Raw genomic sequence first — 18894 nt, 5'->3', positions numbered from 1 at the left:
GCAGCTAGATGTAGCCAAAACACTCTAGAGGCGATCGACAACAACGGGAGGTATGATTAAATCTACCGCGACTAGCGACGAGACCACGTGGGCCATCTAATACATGATCTTTGCTTAGAATTAGACGTTATGATTTAGCTCAAGAGTTATTAACGTTTTAAGATTTTTGGCTAAACAGGAGGGGAACATTTTCGATGACGTCCCACTGTTGCGCAACATCGAGTGTTGCGCAACAGGCGCTCCCAGGCTGTGGAGAGATGCGATCGGTTTTGATATCAATAACCTCCGTCTTTTTGATCAATCTTCGTCCTGGGTGTTACTAATTGAAAGGACGGTGAACTTCGTCCTGGGCGATCGGGGTGTTAAGTTAAGTTCACTCCACTTCGGTTTAATGCAGAGTTCAGGGTTAGCCAAACATCCAAAAGGAAAGCTATAGAATCTCAAAGGGATTATTCCCGTTTGATCTTATCCTAAATGATTCCATGTCTCCTCACCCTGTGCGCTGTGGCATGACTGGGTGTTACAGCTCTCCACTGTAGAGGGTTTGGGGTTGGCGTTGCACAGTTCCACTGGATACAGGTTCCTGTCTCTATCTGAGCAGATCACCTGACGCTCCCGAAGACCAGAGCCACAGCTCTTAGAGCACTGTGCAGAAAGATGGAGGGAAAATCATCACTGATGGAGGCTGGTTAGCTGAAATGCCTGTTTCAATCTAAGGCATAATATAAACAAAACGGTTTCGATTTTATTTCTGAGTGCGACCTTCCTCTTTGAATGGAGAAAATCATCAGTAATATATATTATATCCAGCTATATCTATCAATATCTATCTATTCTACACTATATAATGTGTGTCTATATCATGTACTTTGTGTGGGTTTATCGTTGTCTCTTCACAGACGTGTATTGCACACTTGCACAGTATAATATTCACTCACCAAACCCCAATCTCCAACATGCCAGCTGATTTGAATTGGGCAGGGAGTCATCTCGCATGGCTGGATTGAAGCCGGGCGAAATAAACTGCTGCAAGAAGTCTCCTCCAGTTTCATTCCCCCGGAACCGGTACAGGTAACCTCCCTGGTCTGCTCCCCTGTTCCGCAGGTCACTGAGCACTGCACAGGTTAAATTACACTTAATGCCAGTGATTCTCAAACTTTTGCATGTCAAGGACCCCTGAGGGTCCCTGGACCCCACTTTGAGAACCACTGCTTAATACAACCCAGCCTTGCGGGTTACATTTGTCACTATTCCTCTTGGATTTTACAGTGCCGTTGTACATAGTGATGGAAGGGTTCATTGTATGCAGGATAAGCTGAAATCAGAACACAGTGACTCACCACAGTCCACCTTGCGACCCGGTACTCAAAACATTTCTGCATGTTGCAGGTCTGCAGAGTGGGAGGAGCCTGTGAATAGGCAGCGCAAATGGCGTCCTCCACCACACGGGGTCCCGAGGCGTCATGGGAGGCACACTGAACGCTGCGCAGCTGGGAGCCTCCGCCACACGTCACCGAGCAGGTGTTCCACACGCCAGTTTGCCAGCTGGGATGAATGACCACCATGAAGTGGAAGTTAGGTGACAGATCAAACATGGCATTGGCAAAATCGATTTGGAGTTAAATTAAAGGTAGCGTAAGTGATGTAACTAAAATATTTTTTGTGGAAAGGTTAAAGCTCTACACAGTATATTAACCATTGCTATACACTTTGTTCAATAACAGTTGTCTCTATTTAATAAACAGAAAATACATTTTCAAGTGGGTTTCACCCAAGCAGCCCTTTTATTTACCAGTTTATCAGCATCAATTTTATAGTGTTATTGATACTGAATGTTTAAATTTGTCTGCTCATTTCTGTGTCATCCTTTCCAATTTCACATTTTTATCCAGTATCCAGTAAATTGGTATCTATCCTCTATGAGTTATTATCCTCTATGAGTTATTTTCCAAAGAAAATAATGAATGTGACATTACAACCATTTGTTGTAACAAACGGTTGTAACATGCAACCCACTGTGCCCAACTAGACATGTGTTCTCAAGCAAGTTACAACATTCACCCATCCAAGTCATGATCTATTCCCACACCAGCCAAGCCAGCTGAGTAGCAGATGGTTTGTATTCCTGGTTAGTAACATACACTATTTTCTAGAAGCAACACATATTGTAGAACAGACAACAATAACAACAAATAAGGACAAACAAGTTCCAACTATAACAAATTCAATTCACTTCACTAACATACTAATATATTATACATCATATCACAAAGATGTGTGTGAAGTGAACGATCTGAGATATTTTTTAAACCACATCTTTAAGCTGGGGACTAATAATGCCTGATTTATATAGTTGCATACCGGTGTCTGTCTACAAGCTTACAACGCATAGAAGTGCGTCTCAGAAGGGCGTCTCAGATTTCTGAGCAGCCGCTGCATCAAAGTGGAGGACAAGGAAATACCACAGAGTCACTGGAGCCCCAGCTATTTACTACCAGGCCTCTCTGATGGTGGTGGTGCCTCCTTCCATGGCTGCCACACTCCACTGCCAAGATTAGAACTATAAAATGATGAACTTGATTGTTTTTGCTAGATGCTGTGATTGTGGGTATTATACATGATTGTAACGATTATAATGATTAGCAGAACAAAACTATTTCATTGCTTTTTCTGGTCTTACAGTACATCAATGTCAGTGCCAATTCTAGAAAGTTAAATTACAATACACTATTGCCGTATATGAGTCTATGAAATCACTTGTAACTGACTTTTTACTCAACCCGGTGCTTCTTTAATACATGTGGATCTACTTAGGACCAGTGGTTGCCCAACAGCCACTTTGTCTTTTTCGTACAACTTTTCCCCCAAACATGCTGTCATCTCCACATGCAGCACCCATCACACAGCACTCTGGTATGTATACATCCCATCTCCTTTCGTTAAGTTTGATTAACAAAATAATAGTTCAGCCATAATTTACCTTGAGGTCTCCCATCCTTGTAATGGCTGTAACAAGAGGTCATAACAACAGCTCAAGACCCCTAGGCTACATAACCCTTAACCCACAAACACCTCATGTGTGCAGTTAACATTGACAACTACATTAATGGACACAGACAAGAGCACTTTATAGACTTGACTGGTTTGCAAAAGCAGTCAGACAGCAGCCCAGCTCAGTGATCAGAGGAGGGGGCCAGAGGTTAGAGGTGAAAAGTCGGAGGAACCTTTGAGGCAACTGGTGTCAAGTGGCCCCTTTCTGACTCTCAGGGAAGATGTGTTAAGTGTGTCTAACATAAAACGAGGGCATCAAAACAGTTTAAAGAGGGATCTCTGAGCTGGACAGTTGTCCCAAGCCTTTGTTCTCCTGACCCCAATGTGGAAGAACAGACTCTCATGCTAAAACACAGACACTAACTGCTAAAGTCAAACACATCCGAGGAGGAAGACTATGTGCAGCTTTGAGCTAAAGTTATTGACTTAGATATTGACTGATTTCAGATATTGATGAACAACATGCATGCCCTTTGAGTAGCTCAACTTCCAATAATAGAAGACTATAATAGAAGGCATGAATGTATGAAAATGAATATAAAGAGCATGCATGCTCCAAAGTTTCCCTGAGTAAAACCAGGTTAAATTATCAATTATTATTCGCTTAATAAATGTCATGGTTTCATAGATCTCCCCCTGTGTTTGAGGTGACACACAATTTCACTAAGACTACACAAACCCTGTGTTACCTGAATATATAAGATCTGGGTCTTTCTGAGGGCCTCCACAACTGTGGTGGATACAGGTACGCCAGCCTTTTTAGACAGTCACAACACGCCAACAAAGGTGAGAACTACACTGAGCAACATCTACCTTAGAACACTTGCAAACACATGAACACATTTTAATGTATTGTGTTTTGGATGTATTGATTGTACTATGCATGTATATTGTAACCTTGACTACATTGAAAATGAGGACTTGCCCTCAATTGTACCTCCAAGTATAAATAAAGGTGTTGTTGATGATGATGAAACAGATTGTGTCTGAAAAAATGTCTGGATATTGTAGAACAAGTTATATAGTAATTGTACAACCCAGACAAAAGAATCCCGAAAACCTAATTTGATACACTTTAACTACACAAGTCTGTGTTTCCACCCAAACAATATAGCTATCAGAACAGTGAGTGAGAAATAAATATAACATTATGTGTGTTTTGTCACACATGTTAAACACATATGTACGTGTACATGTATGACGCATCACATATACAACACAAACCTTTTACAATTTGACACATTATATAAAAGACTGGGTGTTACATTTACTTCCAATGGTTTTCATTTCCCTTACAGCTGAACAAAGATGAACCCGGTCTCCACATCATGTGTTTAGAAAACCCACTCCTAATAAACTCATGATCTGTGAAGGACTTCCTGACTCACCTTTGAGTTGTTGGGCACAGATGAGGGTTGCAGGTGCGGTTGCTGGCGGGTCGTGGCAGAGCAGCACAGAGGTAGTCAGGGTAGGCCTCATTATCAATGGCACAGAACACCAGGCGAGACTGGTAGCCTGATGGTAGCCAGGCAGAGGTTTGAGTCAGTAAAACAAGGAAGAGGCCAGGTTGTAATTTTAGTTGACGGAACACTATATTATACAAACCGTAAATAACACTGCATAAATGTTATATCCTCGTTATATATGGATATATTATAATCACTAGTCATATGTAAATTAAATTATAATAAACTTTTTAGAAACGAGCTAGCATTTTAGAGCAAAACAGTCATTGTGGTATGTTTTGTGTGTGCTATTGTGACTCATTTAATGTTTTCTTGTCAGCCAACGTTTCCTCCATGACTCTGACCTGATCCACACTCCTTGCTGCAGGCAGTCCAGGAGCCAAAGCTCCAGTAGTATCCCTGTCTCGAGCGTCCAATAGGCAGGTAATATTCATACTCCACACCCTCGTTAGGCTCCTGGCTGATCAGCTAACAGGACAGAGACATGTCATCAGTCATCACACTCTGGTATATTGATTTGTTTTGGGTCATCACCATATAGGTATCACTCACTATAACAGGTTTTTAATTACCGGTAATATGATATCATGCAGGTAAGTCTATGTGTTGGCAGATGTTGAACCAAATATCTTTCTTTCAGTGACACCAGTTGTAGTTAGTTCAATTCAATTACATTGTATTGATACAGGTCACAATTAGAGAACAATAAGAGTCCTTTATAATAACTGCATGTTTAAGAAGAATTATGAAGATAATAAAACAAGACAAATAAAATAACAGCAGGGGTAAAAGCGGGCATTCAAAACACACAGTCATACATGTCTTACCTCAATGACAAGGGGTTCGGTGGTGGGACCACGGCCAATGATGGTCTCAGGGGTGTTGTCACCCTCAGGGCCACGCTGGTAGTACAGCATTGTGCCAGCGACAGGTGTGGCGCGTGAAAACTCAATTACCCAGTGACCATTCAGGTAGTACTCGCCACGCAGATTCTTGATAGCTAAAGAGACATTGTCATTACATTAACTAATGTCTAATCTTTCTGGTAAGCAGTGGAACTATACGGTAATTTTATAATCACATGTGTTTTGTATAATAAACAGTTGCTCTCAAGGCCAGGGGAGGTCCCTCTACAGACCAGAGAATTGAATCATTCTCTCATAATGTGTTGTGTTAGGACTCACCCAGGTAGTTGCGTGTGGGAACCGTTTCATAATGTGTTATGTTAGGACTCACCCAGGTAGTTGCGTGTGGGAACCGTTTCATAATGTGTTATGTTAGGACTCACCCAGGTAGTTGCGTGTGGGAACCGTTTCATAATGTGTTATGTTAGGACTCACCCAGGTAGTTGCGTGTGGGAACCGTTTCATAATGTGTTATGTTTGGACTCACCCAGGTAGTTGCGTGTGGGAACCGTTTCCCTGATGCTAATGGAGGTGGCTCCAACAGGGATGATGAACACCTGGTTGTAGCCTGGGATAGAGAAGAGTTCATTTGTAGGTGTTTCATAAAACAGTCCAAATCGATCTTCTAATAGTCTAGCTGTGACTCAAGTTTGTAATAATAATAATAATAATAATAAATATTGTTCAATTTTGGTAGTTCAGTGCAAAGCAGTTAATCTACCAGAAATTATAGATAAGAACAGAAAAAGAGAAAAAATAGTCATGTCTGTGTACCTGTAGGCAGCGTACGCAGGGAGAAGGTGTTCTTGACAAGAGAGCAAGACTGGCCATTGCCCCCACACTGCAGGCAAGGGTCCTCCTGCTGGTTTGACTCCAACATGTTGTCACATCCCAGACGCTGGGGTCAAGGAAACGGGAGAACAAGCATTAAGAGGAAGGCTTAAAGGGGTGGAAATCTTACCAAAAGGCTATTTTTGCCTGGGTTTGCCTGGGTGGTAGACAGGCAAACATGTGTAAACACAAACACAATAAGAATTGGTAAGTGCAAAGACAATATTTGCTATGCAATGCATTCAAAAGGCAGACAAGCAAGGTTAGGATCCAGGCCTGTATAAATCTGGGTTTAAAAAGGTTTTATTTGTGAGCATGGATGATCTGGGGAAATGGAATGTGTTTTGATTGGGAGCAATCTGAAAACTAGGTGACAAAAAATATGACACCGGAGGTTAAGGTATTTTCTAACAAAGGTTACGAGAAAAATTGTGATTTGGACTGTAGCCAGCCAAAACATTGCTGAAAACAACATTATGTTGGAGTTTAAATGACTGAGGCATTGAAAACTACAAAAGGCCAACAGTTTGCTGCGATAATTATGTGAGAACTGAATGTGGTTGGCCAATGGAAAAGTGCTTGATTTTGATATGCCACATACTTTTATCCTGCTGGTAAGTCCTATTCACTGGGTTTATTCTGGTTAATACTAGTGTATTATGTCAGGGGTTCTCAACCCGTGGGTCGCGAGTCGCGACCCCTCGGGGGGTCGCCAAATTATTTTGGGGGGTCCCCAAATTATTTTCAAAATAAAAAAGTTTTTTTTTTTGCAACTGAATGGTTGGAAAGTGGAAATGAAGAGTTTACATATAGTACACATAGTACATGCATACACCTTCCCTAATGATTATATCTGGTTTCAGTATTTATTTATGGTGTATTGTCTCTATTATTAAGGTTATTGTAGCAGTCAATTTATATTGGGGGTCGGGAGGGGGCGGGGCGGGGGTCCCGAGACATTGCCAAAGCATTTCCGGGGGTCCCCGGCCAAAAAGGTTGAGAACCCCTGTATTATGTGACATTTCATGACAGGAATTCAAGCACTGCTGTGTACAAAGACAAAAGAATTGAATCATGTGTATCTCGACTCCATGTGACATCAGTCGTCTGTCACATACAGTATCTACTGTATGGTGTATGCTTTCAGACCAAATTTTGAGCCCCCTTGACTTCCATTATAGGAATAAAGTTTAAATATATATTTTGTTAAATACCGGTATGTGAAAACAAATGGTCAAGCGGTTTGTAAGATTATCTCTGAACAGAAACACAACCAAAAGCACACACTGTAATGGGAGTTTTAGAATGCCAACTACAGTGCCAAATATATGCATTATTGTGTATTTATCTTCCCTCCATTAAGTCTCTTTGCTCACCAATGTGCTCAGTCTAATTCATGCAGCTGTCAATCTAACAGCTGACTTGACCCCTCCACGCTGTCAGTAAAGGTATACTTGTGTAACTATTTGTGTGTCGCCCTTATCTTTAGCACAGACCCTTATATGACCATTCAGTATAGCATCTCTGTTAAAACAAGACTATAAGAACTGTTTGAGAATGGGGTTGGAGAGGCTTGCGCCCGGAGGGGCTGCTGGAACAGGCAAGGAGGCCTGTTCCTCACTCTCTGTATGTTGTTTCTCTGCTGAATCTTCTTAATAAATTCTCAATACTTCATCCTGAAGAACTTTGTCATTCCTTCATCTTTGGAAGATTATTTAATCGACAACAACACACACACAGACTGACCCTCTTATAGACAGCTAGATTCCTGCAGAGCCATGAAAAAAATGATAAAAGAGCAAATTTGAGAGTACAGGAGTGAAGAAGGAAGATGCTTGACAAAAAAAGGCTTTCTATGAAAAGTCTCGATCTTCTCTTCCTATGGAATGTCTCTCATCTCATACTGTATCTATAATTATCATTTCCCCCCACTACTCTCCTGTGTTACAACCTCATCCCATCTATTCTATTTATCTATTCTATTTTCATATAATTTGACTTAATATTGTCCCCATCCAGTCCCATGTAAATATCACATGTCAGCCCATCCACAGTATCTCATCTGAATCTCATCTCATCCCACATGCCTACCTTGCAGACGCCATCCACACAGACATCCTTCCGTCCAGGATGGCAGGGTGTACCATTGGCCACAGCGCTGCGGTGGCGGTAGAAGAAGTTTTCTCCTCTGGGTATGCAGTTAAGCTCACATGGGTTGTCTGCTGTAAGGGTTAGAGATATATCTTCATTTATTTTGAATTCTCAAATAATCAATCGCCCAAATACATTGTTAGGTTGGCCCAATAAGCAGCTGGAAATCAGCACAGAGTCAGGAGGTAAAGTGTAACCAAATGTGATTTATTCAAGTCACTGCACAACCTGGCTCCCCCCTACTTCGCCCCATCCCGCTCCCTCAGGTCCAGCGACGCCGGCCTCCTTGTGATCCCCAAGAAGATCAGGCTCAAAACCTGGTGCGACAGGGCCTTCTCTGTGGACGCCCCTACCCTCTGGAATGCTCTCCCCAAACACATCCGTGATGCCCCCTCACTCCCTACCTTCAAAACCGCACTGAAAACCCACCTGTTTCCAAGCTGATGTGTTTTTAACTTGTCTTGTTTTATTGGTTTTTAATTCTTATTTTACTTGTTTTTTTTCTAATAAAGTTGTCCTTTTCTTATGTGTGTGTGTGTTATGTGTATGTGACCTTACATGCACCTAATGTTGGGGTAAAGTAAGTAAGCCTCGCCGAGTCATGAGGCCCGTAGGGCAGGAGCCTATCTCTTGTTTCTGTAGCGCGAGGCAGCTTGATACACCCCGTGGGCATGACGCTGTTATGTTGCAGGGACTTACTTACTCCCAATCCAACCCTTGATGCTGATTGTTAAGCAGGGAGGCATTGGGTCTTTGGTATGACCCAGCCGGGGAAAATTAAACATTTGTAAGTTTGCTTGTTTAGGCTACCCATTGAATATGTAACTCTGAAACAGTCACATTTTGTGGACAAAATAACAAACAATCCATCAACCACAACTGTTTTGTTTTGAAAATGCTGCTGCTGAAAGACCATTATCTCTTTTATTTCTCTGATACTCTGATAAGTTCCACCCCACAACCCTTCTCCTATATAAAAATCACACTTGTGTGAAGTGAGAGGTGCTAATATATTAAAGTCTAACTCATGTTGATTAGGTGATGTAATGGTGATGTGAAACAAACGGTGCCAGCGCAAATATTAAACGCCATTAACAATAAAGAGACAATATGACGTAATGAGGCACATTATGACGTAAGTTTTCCCTTCATTGTCAATAGCGTTTACAAAACAAACATTGAACTAAAGACAAACATTAAACCTGTGTATAGGAGGGGCTGGCGGCCTGGCGCCCCTCAAAAACTTGACTATATTGGCTTGATTGGCTTGAATTTTACTGACTTTAGACATTGACTGAATTGGCCCCCGACCACTTCTGTGAGGTGCAAACTAAATACACACCCACCAACGTCTGAGAAACCTGCTATTATTGGACTATCACTGGCATAATGTATTTTCCACTTTAAAAATCTATTGACTGTGGAGTGTCATTTTGGACCCATTTCGACAGCCGCCGTCTTTAGGAGAGCTGGTGTCTCTGCGGAGAGAGTTCAGCACCACGGACAGTGGCTAGTCCGTGGCCGTCTGATTGAACCCGTTCGTACCTGTTCACCTGCTTAATCAAGTGATGGCATCTGTGTCTGATTAGGAAACGCTGACGCATGCGTTCTGATCAGCCTTGGGCTATACAAGTTGAAGCGCTCCTCGCAAAGATACGCTCACTCTCCTGGGAGAGGTTAAACACTCCACCTTTGTCAGATGTTATGGTTTTCTGACTCTGTTTTTTTATGGAATGTTAGCCCTCTCTTTCAGGCAACATAGGACATTACCTCTAGAACTCCTTTCTTTACTGGAAACCTCCCGAACGAGGAATAACTTTGTCATTTGGATGCCTTACCCTCTTTGTTAATTTCCCTTAAAATAAAATACTTTATTGTACACAATAAAATGGACTGTGCCTATTGGCATAGGTCAGCGCTCACCTGACCTACACAGTAAACAAACCACACAACCTGTAAGTGCCTGTGTGGAGTATGTACGTATATGAATTCCGGTTTATACTCCCACCCATACTCAGAATTATCAGTCCCATTCCCTCCTGTTTAGTTACTCACCTCCATAGTATGGGAGCCACTTGTAGCGTTTTCCCTGGAAGTCAGTTCCATCAAACTGGGAGCACTGCTCCTCTCTGAAATCTCTAGATCCCTCTGGACAGTCCTGTGTGGAAACAAACACATAATGGAGAGGTCAAGAGGGAGGAGGCTACAGGTGAATTGAGTACCGATAAGGATAAACTTTCATGGAAATCACATACATGTAATAATGATGAATAAAATCACACCCGTGTGAAGTGAGTGGTGCAAATCCGTGTGGGGAGGGGGGGGGGGGGGGCAGGGGGGGGACATAGTTAGATGACATAGTTACCGTGTGGGGGTCCCTCTACTGTACTGTACTGTAACTGTACTGTAGTGCACTGTCACACCCGAAATCATCAGTTAATATGTGTGTGTGTGTGTGTGTGTGTGTGTGTGTGTGTGTGTGTGTGTGTGTGTGTGTGTGTGTGTGTGTGTGTGTGTGTGTGTGTGTGTGTGTGTTAGGCTGCGCAACAGTGACACTTGGTGGTGAAAACCAACCAAACGCTATTTTCGTGCTCGGACACAGCCAGCCAGCCAGGGACCCAGGGACACACATAGCTGTCTATAGGAGTGGTTGCACCACTCAAAAAGTACCTAGGACTGATTGGTCTCTCCTATTTGTGCACCGATATGAAGTTACAGTTAAATATTTCATATTATATTTCATATAACAATGAGATCCGTGAAGAAAAGGGCTAAGGATGTGTTTGTCTTTAATCATTGAATTTTGAAAAGTTAAATTGGACCAAATTCAGATACAATATAAAACATTACACAAACAAAATGTCATAAATGAGAGAGTGGCCCTGCACCCACTGTCGAGGTGCGTGTAAATAGGTATGCTCATAAATGAGAGAGTAACAATCTCTGAAAAACCACTGAAGAGGGTAGTTTAAGTCTTTATGATGACATGATTGATTGATTGATTGATTGATTGATTGATTGATTGATTGATTGATTGAATACTTTGTTAACAGTTTTCATGGACAAGCACAGGGTTGCACAATACAGTACAAGGTCTGCTAAAATGATTTATCCAAGAAATCCTACTACTTAATTAATTGGTGAATTAATAATGATTGAGTCATGTTATTCACCTGGATGTTGCAGGAGCGGTATGACTTATCTGGTCCCACACAGTTGTGACCTCCATCAGTCCTATTATGAGAATGACAATTAACAATTACACATTACATTACACATTACAGTCATACACCAGTGGTTCTCTATTTAGGCCACAGCCCCCATAACAAATGGACCCACCCTTACCCATTGGGTTCCATTATACATTCTCAGAATTGCAGACATGTTGTACAGTAAGGCTGAATTTGGTTTTTTAAACATAATGAAAATGAATGTAAGACAATGCTTTGTTCAGATTTCACTCTCCCTATTGTTTTATAACAATAACTGTATTTAACTGTAAAAAGAAAAGTGTCTTTTGTGCTAATAAATAAATGTATGTATGTGGCCAGACTGCGTGTTACACCTTTTGCACCAACAAATCATGGTAATATCATTCACATTTATGTACATGGCATGTATAATCAGATTAGTTAGTAACTTTGTGTTGAAATAGGCTGTGAAACAGAGCGGTACACTCGCCATGCTGAGCTCTACTGTAGTGCTTTTGCAAATGTTACACTTCAGAGCAATAGTTAACTTTTATTATTGAATCGAGTGCATGTGTAATGAAAAGGTTTCTAAATATATCAGATATTCTCCATTGGTAAGTGTGTGTTTCCTATTATATTTGTAAGAACGAATGACGATGAAGGGCCCATGATTTGCAAAATTGTTGAGGCAAAAGGCCAGACTCCTGTACTAGAATTCATTGCATTAAACTGGAGCTCAAGGTGAGAAATCACTGCTTTGTTTTCTGCTGGAGGTAGGCAATTCGCATTATCTGTGTTTAACTCATGTAAAGCATGCATCTGCCAAATGATCTTCTAGTTGCTGCATTATTAACATGTAAAGCTCTATCTAAAGCTCTAATGACAGGATGCACAGGTGCGTCTTATGACTAATCAGCCAGACAAAACTAAACACAGACCAGACCAGGCTCCATTCCCACTCTCATTCTTACTCAGGTTTATCGGAAAATAACCTGAGTGAGTGAGTGACTAACTGTATGACTAATTGGGCATGTCAGTGCCAGCAGGAATACTGTAGTGTAGTGGGATCAAATCCAGTCATATGATATTTATAGGATTATTTACGAGGATTACAAGGATTAAGGACTTTTATCTTCACTAATAAATGGGCAATGTTCAAGTTTGGTATTTTCATAATATTAGACCTTCACATTAATAAACACACTTCCAGACACCTCAAATAAAAGTGAACTATGCCACAATACAGTGCTTCTTAAAAATGAGTATGAGTATTGTGTATGTAAATGTCATTTAGGTAATATATTGTAATAATATACACTGAGGCAAATGGTGATATGGCTCAAATATGCACAACACTAGGTTGTCCTTGTTCTTAAGTTGTGCTATCGAAAAGAACGCATACTGTATCGCCTCCAAGTACATACCAAGTTCTGAACTATTAGACGAACTGTGCTTGAGCATGTTTGCAGTCCCTCCTTCCAGTGGGAATAACCCATATTCTCATAACATATGATTAAGAGGCACATTGTCACACTTTATTTCAAAATGGAAGTAGTTAGTCCAAAGTACTAAGATAGTGGATTGATTTTTTTTTTTTTTGTATATGGCTGTTATAACTAGGTTTGGATTTTCTCAAAATCTTAAAGGTATGGCAACAGATAAGGCACTTTGGTCAACTTGTTTATAGTGCACATTTAAACTTAAAATAAAGTTATTCAAATATATGTACATACCGGTAGTCATACTATAGTCCATATTGAGTTGCGGAATTACCTGCTCAAAATGTATAGCGTGCGTGCGTGCGAGCGTGCGTGCGTGTGTGGCTTTGGAGGAGTTATTACATTGGGGAAGAGTGGTGCAGAGGAGAAGTTCACAATTTTCTGCCTCATAAATGCATATCACTTCATGCAATTGCAAGAGGGAACATGCCGTCTGGATTCCAGCAATATGATTTATGAACAGAGCGCTTACTATTTGAGCTGGCACAGGACAACCTGGTCTTCACTCTATCCTATTTATTTTTTAGATGCTCTGGAATGGCAATTAAAGGCAAACATAACACAATATAACACTGCCGGGTTATATTGAACATGTCATATACTAGTGTGTGATAAAGAAATACATAGAACATCAGATTTTAGTTCAACAGATTCAGCCTTTGCCTTTAGGATTTTTAACCTGTCCAAACCAAACCTTCAACCCATCCCCTTTAGTAGTCAACGCCCAGCTCCGATGAGTCCTTTTCATTCTAAACAACCACTCCCAGTAATCAGTTCTGGGTGTAAGACAAGCCCACTTCCTGTGAACCTTTTCACTGCCAAGAACACACACAATCTACTTCTGAACCTCTCAATTAGCTGCATTCTTCGAAGACGTGCGTGCGTGCGTGCGTGCGTGCGTGCGTGCGTGCGTGCGTGGCATATTTGTGAATATTTGAGTGTTCACATGCCTGTGGATGAGCATTGGCACGTGCGTTTCAACGTGTAAGTAGGCCTACATGAATAGTATACAGTATACATGGGGTTATGAGCATGAATATACAGTATATATATGGGGATATAAGTACATGGATATAGTATAGTACATGGGGATATCAAAGCAGAAGTAAACAGCGTGCGTGCGTGCGTGCGTGCGTGCGTGCGTGCGTGCGTGCGTGCGTGCGTGCGTGCGTGGCATATTTGTGAATATTTGAGTGTTCACATGCCTGTGGATGAGCATTGGCACGTGCGTTTCAACGTGTAAGTAGGCCTACATGAATAGTATACAGTATACATGGGGTTATGAGCATGAATATACAGTATATATATGGGGATATAAGTACATGGATATAGTATAGTACATAGGATATCAAAGCAGAAGTAAACAGACATTGTCTTACCTCACAGTGACGCAGCGCCTTGTCCTTACAGTCACACCACTGCCACAGCTTCGACTGCACTCTCCATATGGACCCCACGCCTCCCAGTAGTCTCCATTGGGTACCTGATAGACAAATATTTTAGAGTTAAATTAAAAGAGATTACATTTCAAGCTCCATCATATTCTAAGAACAAACACTAATGACTAATAAGTGTGAGCCAGCTGGCTTACGGGTCCATTTGGTTCGATTTGTACACTCTCAGAGTTAAGGGGGTCCTTGAAAATAAAACATTTGAGAACCACTAGTACTAGTTGGACTCCTAATGTGCCATAGTCTTGTGGCAAATAAGTGTCATACATATTTTGAAGAAAACCTGCACTCTTGGCATTCAGTAATTGGGTCTTATGATCAAAATAAGAACATTATGATTATAATGATGTGTAAAACAGAAAATCTAAAATTTGCCATGGACAAGACCAAGTCTTTGCCACAGACACAAATTGATTTTGTGTGGTAGAAAATATGACTTTGCATATAGACAATTTATCATGGTGGATTCAATTCAAAATGGACCGGGAAAGGGTTAAGGTTAAGGAGACAACTCATTTTAACCTTGACAGAAAGAAAGCAAGTGAGTAAAATGACAGAGAGAGGGAGAGACTTAGTGAAAGAAAAACAAAGAAAGAGAGGGAGAGGTACATCTTTACAACATCAGCCAAGAATCCACTACACAGTAAAATCCTCAGTGTTGATTTAACTGAGAGTGTACAATACATGTGTACACTCTCAAGAGTTACAAATGGATCAATTAACACTGAGAACTTTACTACTGTGTACCTGGGGTTTTTGAGTTCTGTACACATTTTCCCAGCAGCCGTGTACTCTGATGCATTCATTCAGACTGAAGGGATATTTACCATAAGAGCTGGAACCAAGAACAGCTGAAGGACAGCCAGAGGCGCCAGCATCTTCATTGTTCACTGGAAAGAAACGAAACAGCAACAGTTAGTCATTATGACTAATATCTTCTTCGTTCTTATACATTAGGCAACCTTTCAGAATGCGTGCCAGGACAACAACTCTGTTGACAGGAATCAAAGGGACACCCAGAGGCAAAAATATGACATTACCGGCCTTTGCCATGTCTTTGCCATTTAAGCAAAGACATTTAGTGTAGAGGGAAAAAAAGAGTTGACCAAGTGTAGAGTCCTGGGGACCCCTTTCAATGAAATAGGCCTATATAGGTTTTTTGTGAGGAAGGGTAGATTTATTCTTTAGAATTCTGTTATGCTTTATTTCAGATAGTTGAGTGTAGAGAGAGAGACAGGAAACACAGAGAGCGTAGGACCGTGCAAAAGGTCTGGCCGGCTAGGAATCGAACCAGGGACTCGCTGTTGGGCAATCACTCAGTTATCGGGTCACTCTGGGTGAGTTAAATAGACACTCAGGATGTTAACCAGTTAATGTGCATATACAACATTCCACATAATTGCATTTGCAGGTTCCACTTAACCTGAAAGATTAAAAATGTGCCACATGTTATACCCTCTCTCTACCCTTCTATTTCCCCTATCTCTCTCTCTCTCTCTCTCATTTGTTATATAGCTTTACTAGTGATTTCTAATTGGGAGCAAATGTTAGTTACCAGGGAACCATTGCCCTGTATTGTATATCCTTGGCACAAAGACACCGCAAAGTTTTACATGCCAGGGAGCTGTCTAGATTATTATTATTAAGGACAGAGCACTGGTAGATCGATTCATACAAATTGAGGCTATCGGTCCTTGACATTTCCCCAAACAAAATCGGAAAAGAAACTGGAATGGTATTACTAAACAGTAGCCTTAATCACCTTCCAGCATCTCACTTACATGCTTAATTGAGATACGAATTTATGCTTCAGTATGTGTATGTGAACGAAAATGGTGTAGCATAATTGTTCAGTTCAGCTGTTCAGTTGTTCTGACAGCAGGACGAGAGTTTTTAGAGTTCGTTTTGTGCCATGGGATTTTCCCTGGGAAAAAAACAAGGGGGGCAAAAATGGATGCTCCTGCCAAGACATTTGGCAGGAGACGTTTCATCTGCAGTCGAGGACACAGGAATATGCGAAAGGTCAGTCTCACGTCAGAGAGGTGGAGGGGTTGGGGGGGATTGGGGGACAGGCCAGTGTCAGACCAGGCCAGGCCAGACCAGTGTCCCATGTTTTGTCCACACATATTTGACTGCTCCATGTGATTTGGACAAGTTATGGTGAGTCTTATTTTAGCTACACAAACCACTATTCTCTCAGCAGAACATACACTGTGCACTGCTCTTCAGAAGACCTATATGCTGCGTGGAATGGACATGGACATAAAGGGGAACCAGTGAATTTCTGATTCCCAGATGGCCGCTACTAAAACTATGCCTTTACCCAAATGATTTCTATGCACACTCTACACACAGAATAGATAAATGCATGCAAGCTTGCATGCATGCATGCACATACAACACACACACTCACACACACACACACACACACACACACACACAATGAGGCAACAGACAACAGATAGGATCTGTCACTTTCACATCTGCATCAATTCAAAGTTAAATGTGTAATTATTGAACCATTTAGTCTTAGTAGCCTAGTTAATTACATCATAGTTTACTATATGATAACAGTTCACATCAGTGGGTAGGCTACCGCGTAGCCTATATGGAACAATACAAACTTTACAAGAGGTCAGTGCAATGCAATGCAATCCTTTATAATAACCACAATCACACTTAACCACTGCCACTGCATGGGCAACACATTGCGGGTGCTTTACAGGCCGTTTTGCCTGCTGTTGTATGCCGACTTGTGTGGAAACAAATACTGTTTTTGGTCGGCACCACCAGGATCGTGCTGGTAGGCCTATTCATTGAACGCACGTTCGCGGTCAGCAGCCCAGATCTTGATTAAACCAGAGTCAGTGAGTATCCTAAATATGTGAAATAAATTATTCCATTTAAAGTAACCCCTTTAGTTTTGCAAGCCTGTTTCGCTCCTAAATGGTCTCAAACCATGCCACCCAATAACACTATAGATTAGAACATAGAACGTATAAACAACTCACCCAGAAAAAGGTTTAGACGTGTTTCTTAGAACTCCAAAACACCTGGTGGGTGAATCCTCGCCCCGGGACTCAGTCAGCAGTGATCAAACGCGAGTCTGATCTGGTGTGAGCTCAGCGTCCTTTTCTAAAGAAGCGCTCCGCTGTGCGAGTCGGGATTGTAAAGTTGAGCCCCCTTTTGCCCTCGCTTGTTTTCCAGCACTAAATTGACAAGAGGAAGAGCTTTTAAAGTCCGGTGGGTTAAACCTCCTCTGCCGGCGTCATCACTCGGCTTATAATCACCGCAACGCGTACAACGCAATTATGGTGCGCTGATGACAGAAATGGGAATCGTTTTCAGGGAGACAGACTGTAATTTCATACTATAAAAATAACAGTTAATCAACATGTTCGTTTGTTGTAAGATCGCCACGCCACAAGCATACACTAGATGGGTTTGTGAAAACGTTTATTTCCACTTTTCCCTGACCAACGCATCATTATCATGCGCTCCCACGGTGCGCTTTTGGAACTGGGTACTGTTGTAATACCAGGGTGCCAGCCTGAGCCAGGGTAATCATCCAAAATTCTAAACTCCAAAGTCATCTCTTTTGAAGATTTGACCCAACAACACATGTGCACATCCCATAGCCAAATTAAGACAGAAGTCTATAATTATTTTTGTTCATCTCAAATGTGAAATGTCACATTTAACCATTGCCAGGGCGCTGGCCTATGTGGCCAATATTGATGGGCTGCTGGGCGTGTTCTGTTAATGTTATTGTCGTTATTTTGTTATTGTGTGATGGGGAGCAAGTTGAGCAACCCCTATAGGCCTACTAGTGGTTTGAGCTTTGTGAGCTATTTTGCAACAATAAAATATTATTTAAATAAGTGACTAGAATGACTTTGACCCTGCATGGGGTACTTGTGTTTAATCACTCTCATATCGTCATATGCACATAGTGATACATTGATTACTTTATCAGATAGCTGACATCTGTGCACAATGACATTACAAGATGCATGTTTTGTTCTTACTACTATTCTGTAGTCAAGTCGGTCATGTATTCTCTATATGTGTGTAATAAACTTCAGAATTTGTCGTGTGATACTGCTGGTGTCATCTTGTTCTGCACGCACGTGACTAAACTGAAACATTACTCGATCACCACCCTTAGCTAGAGGGAGACTTATAGGACCACTGACCACATGGTTGGTCAACTAAATTCACAACAGTAATAATCATGGCAATTCCTGCAGATATTCAACCCACCAGTCAATTTGTGTCAGAGTGACCAAAGTTATCCTGATATGCTGCTGAAAATGTGCCCATAAGGTGCCAGTGCAGATCAAAGGCAC

At 41.4% G+C, this 18894-nt stretch overlaps 1 protein-coding gene across 2 annotated transcripts in view; it reads right to left on the bottom strand.

Annotated features, from left to right (window-relative positions):
* The window catches only part of paplna (papilin a, proteoglycan-like sulfated glycoprotein), a 30359-nt gene extending 12619 nt beyond the window's left edge, over positions 1-17740 (bottom strand). The window contains exons 1-15 of one of the 2 annotated variants that reach the window (XM_079527628.1): positions 17557-17740; positions 15373-15435; positions 14474-14577; positions 11578-11638; positions 10460-10562; positions 8345-8475; positions 6197-6320; positions 5910-5990; positions 5345-5517; positions 4862-4985; positions 4440-4566; positions 3741-3806; positions 1341-1545; positions 939-1115; positions 495-645 (exon numbers count right to left, since the gene is read on the bottom strand). In XM_079527628.1, coding sequence (XP_079383754.1) covers positions 495-645; positions 939-1115; positions 1341-1545; positions 3741-3806; positions 4440-4566; positions 4862-4985; positions 5345-5517; positions 5910-5990; positions 6197-6320; positions 8345-8475; positions 10460-10562; positions 11578-11638; positions 14474-14577; positions 15373-15429 — 1684 coding nt within the window. In that variant the 5' untranslated portion in view covers positions 15430-15435; positions 17557-17740. The remainder of the gene's footprint in view (positions 1-494; positions 646-938; positions 1116-1340; positions 1546-3740; positions 3807-4439; positions 4567-4861; positions 4986-5344; positions 5518-5909; positions 5991-6196; positions 6321-8344; positions 8476-10459; positions 10563-11577; positions 11639-14473; positions 14578-15372; positions 15436-17556) is intronic. The other variant, XM_079527629.1, reaches the window with a different exon arrangement.
* Positions 17741-18894: the final 1154 nt, after the last annotated feature.

Source organism: Electrona antarctica (assembly GCF_951216825.1).
Source record: "Electrona antarctica genome assembly, chromosome: 18".
NCBI lineage: Eukaryota > Metazoa > Chordata > Actinopteri > Myctophiformes > Myctophidae > Electrona > Electrona antarctica.
The sequence above is the reverse complement of the archived record's forward strand: the minus strand, read 5'-3'. Positions and strand labels throughout refer to the sequence as shown.